This window comes from Limulus polyphemus, unplaced genomic scaffold, assembly GCF_000517525.1.
Source record: "Limulus polyphemus unplaced genomic scaffold, Limulus_polyphemus-2.1.2 Scaffold4150, whole genome shotgun sequence".
Lineage (NCBI taxonomy): Eukaryota > Metazoa > Arthropoda > Merostomata > Xiphosura > Limulidae > Limulus > Limulus polyphemus.
In genome coordinates, this window is record NW_013669760.1 from 67,993 (window position 1) to 71,610 (window position 3,618).

At 35.5% G+C, this 3,618-nt stretch overlaps 1 protein-coding gene across 1 annotated transcript in view; it reads right to left on the reverse strand.

The window, feature by feature from the left end:
- The window catches only part of LOC106470663 (Down syndrome cell adhesion molecule-like protein Dscam2), a 56,417-nt gene that overhangs the window by 40,782 nt on the left and 12,017 nt on the right, over positions 1-3,618 (reverse strand). The window contains exons 4-6 of the mRNA XM_022399304.1: positions 3,265-3,274; positions 1,490-1,690; positions 824-1,096 (exon numbers count right to left, since the gene is read on the reverse strand). Coding sequence (XP_022255012.1) covers positions 824-1,096; positions 1,490-1,690; positions 3,265-3,274 — 484 coding nt within the window. The remainder of the gene's footprint in view (positions 1-823; positions 1,097-1,489; positions 1,691-3,264; positions 3,275-3,618) is intronic.

Genomic DNA, 3,618 nt, shown 5'->3' on the forward strand with positions numbered 1-3,618 from the left:
GACTTCTAAAGCTGGTATAATATCAGACACAATTCACTTCTAAAGCTGGTATAATATCAGACACAGCTGACTTCTAAAGCTGGTATAATATCAGACACAGCTGACTTCTAAAGCTGGTATAATATCAGACACAATTCACTTCTAAAGCTGGTATAATATCAGACACAACTCACTTCTAAAGCTGGTATAATATCAGACACAACAGACTGATAAACCTGGTACAATATCAGACACAACAGACTGATATAACTAGTACAATGTTAGACACATAAGATTGGTAAACCTGGTACAATATCAGACACAATTGACTTCTAAAGTTGGTATAATATCAGACACAACTGACCTCTAAAGCTGGTATAATATCAGACACAACTGACTTCTAAAGCTGGTATAATATCAGACACAATTGACTTCTAAAGCTGGTATAATATTAGACACAATTGACTTCTAAAGCTGGTACAATATTAGACACAACAGATTGATAAACCTGGTACAATATTAGACACAACAGACTGATAAACCTGGTACAATATCAGACACAATTGACTTCTAAACTTGGTATAATATCAGACACAACTGACCTCTAAAGCTGGTATAATATCAGACACAATTGACTTCTAAAGCTGGTATAATATTAGACACAACTCACTTCTAAAGCTGGTATAATATCAGACACAACTGACTTCTAAAGCTGGTACATAATCAGAAAGACTACCCGTTAATATCTCAAACATGACACATTAATGGACTTGATAGATGTGATTAAATCTTACATGCTACTAAAGTGTTTTTAGTAATCACTATTGAGTAAGATGAAAGATACCTCCAAGTTTCAGTTCAGCTGTTCCTTGTGCACAGTCCTTATCATTATATACAACACACTGATAGAGTCCTTTATCCTCCCGTCGCACCTGCCGGACTTCAAGGACGTCTCGAGACACAAGGTGGATTCTGCTGTTCGCACGTGACAGTTGCTGATGGTCTTTCCTCCACGTGACAAAGTTCACTGGCTTTCCAGAAATGTTGCACTGGAAGACAACAGACTTGCCTACGTCAACGGTGTGGACGACAGGGACTACACTGACATGGAGGGCTTCTGATGGGTTCACAAAAATAAAGAAAACAAAATACTTAACTCTTGTATCACAATGAACGGGTATTTAATGAACGCCTTATGGAAGGAGAATCCCAATATGAACAATGCAGAAGTTGAGTTAAAAAAACAAACACGGATATGAATCAGATACACAATTCGGAGCAAAAGGTTGTAAGAGCTACATAAAAACAGAAATAATACAAATAAAAGAAGTAAGAAAGAACAGGCCCGTGTCTCGAGCAATGGTAATATCTAAACTTGTGCCCGTCATCTTGCTTTCACAGCAACGTTTTGATAACTGGATGTATCATTTAAAATAAAAACATCTATAATGACTCATTCAAGAACATTTAAAAACTAAGCAAGTAATAAATAAAATACAGTCGTACAAACCTCTGACAGTTAGATCAACCTCTGCCTTCTCCTGGCCATTGCTGTTGTTCACGAGACAAACATACTTCCCAGAATCCTCTACGGTCGCCTTACGTAAAAGCAAAGATCCACCTATCTTCCCCAGCCGACCCCCAAAAACGATGGGCGTCATTATGGCATGAAAATCACTTGTATAACGGTACCACCTGTAGGAAAATTCGACATTCACTGTGACGTCACTTAGACCAAATTTTTATCATTTCATACAAACAAAGTTTGGAGTAAATCACAAGTTGACGTTTTGGAGGGAGGAAATAGTTTTTGGAGTTAAAATGAAACCAGATAACAAACTTTATGTCGGATATAAGATTAATCGAATATCATTAGTTACGAAAATTCAGGACGAGGGTTCCTCGTGCCAAGCCATGCAAACTACTTCTCGTGAGAACAAGTATGTTTACTCGGGTAATAGCACGAGGACGAATCAATACACAATTTATATCCCATCACTTGCACAGAGTATACCCGTACAAAGGAATTGAGTGTAGCGTGACTGATTCATACGGAAATGCTCCTAATTGGACGTAAGCCTAATTATGTTCGCTGGTTCATTAGTGGTTATCAAATACCATTAAAAATAAAGGAATAAAACAAAAATCCAAATTTATTCCGACAATTAGTAACAAAATAAACGTTTCGTTTAATCAACCCAATCATTATATTTAAAAATTTCAAATTAAACAGTCGTAAAATGTAACAGAATAATATCGTATTTACTGTAATATTTTCTGAGAAAATCTCGATCGAAAACGCGCCCTCTACTGGAACACGAGAAACTGATAGACTGATTTATAATTTTTTTTAGTTATAATTTAAAGAGACATTTTTTATTTACGTTTTTAGTACGAGTTCAACTTGACGTACAAATGGTATAGGAGTCTCATTTATCCTTCTACACAGTATGAAAACAACCATAAAACGTTTCTATTACTCAACGTTTCGCTCTACAAATGAATATGAAATTCGAAGGTTAAATGTAATCACAGTTTCACTTTCAAAAAAAAAAGAAGATAAATTTCGAGTATTAAATTTGTAGACGTTTCATTTTACAAACAACAACGATAAGGTTTGATAATATGATTACTCAACGTTTCGCTTTACAAACACGATTACGTTTGTACCTATTTGAATAGGAAGATACTATGGCATTGTTAAAAAAATGCATCATTAACAACTTTTATAATCGTCAACAAAGACCCCTAAGCGCTGTTATTAGGACTTTCTTTAACAAACCGGTCAATAGAGAGCGACTCTTTTTCCTAACTAGAACATATTTAGGTATCTGTTTCTAAACCTAATTTAGATAGACTACAGATGATTCTATTGTCTTCGTGTAATGTACAAACCAAACAAGTACGAATAATGACTTTGATGAGGTAAATTTAAAGTTCACGTTTTATTCTCTACAACTAGGAAGTTTGCAAACAAATAGTTAAGCCAATGAAATATCATGGAATTGTTGAAGTCTACCAGACTGGTGTAAACTTGGTAATAACACTCGTGAGAAAAGAGATACAAGAAGAGAATTGGGTCGCGACAGATAATTGATGTTAAGAATGAAAATACGTTTAACTTCCTGACTAGTTAATAAATACATGGTTGATAAGAATTCTATTATCTTTATGGTTTGAAATATTTAGTTTATCCTTAGGTTGACAGACAGTAATCATATACGTGCATATCAGAATAAATCAATATCCTGGTGGAGAATAACAGTAACTACATAAGTCTAGCCTGGAGGATATCCTGGTGGTTAATAACAGTAACTACGTAGGTCTAGCCTGGAGGATATCCTGGTGGTTAATAACAGTAACTACGTAGGTCTAGCCTGGAGGATATCCTAGTGGTTAATAACAGTAACTACATAAGTCTAGCCTAGAGGATATCCTGGTGGTTAATAACAGTAACTACGTAGGTCTAGCCTGGAGGATATCCTAGTGGTTAATAACAGTAACTACATAAGTCTAGCCTAGAGGATATCCTGGTGGTTAATAACAGTAACTACGTAGGTCTAGCCTGGAGGATATCCTAGTGGTTAATAACAGTAACTACATAAGTCTAGCCTAGAGGATATCCTGGTGGTTAATAAC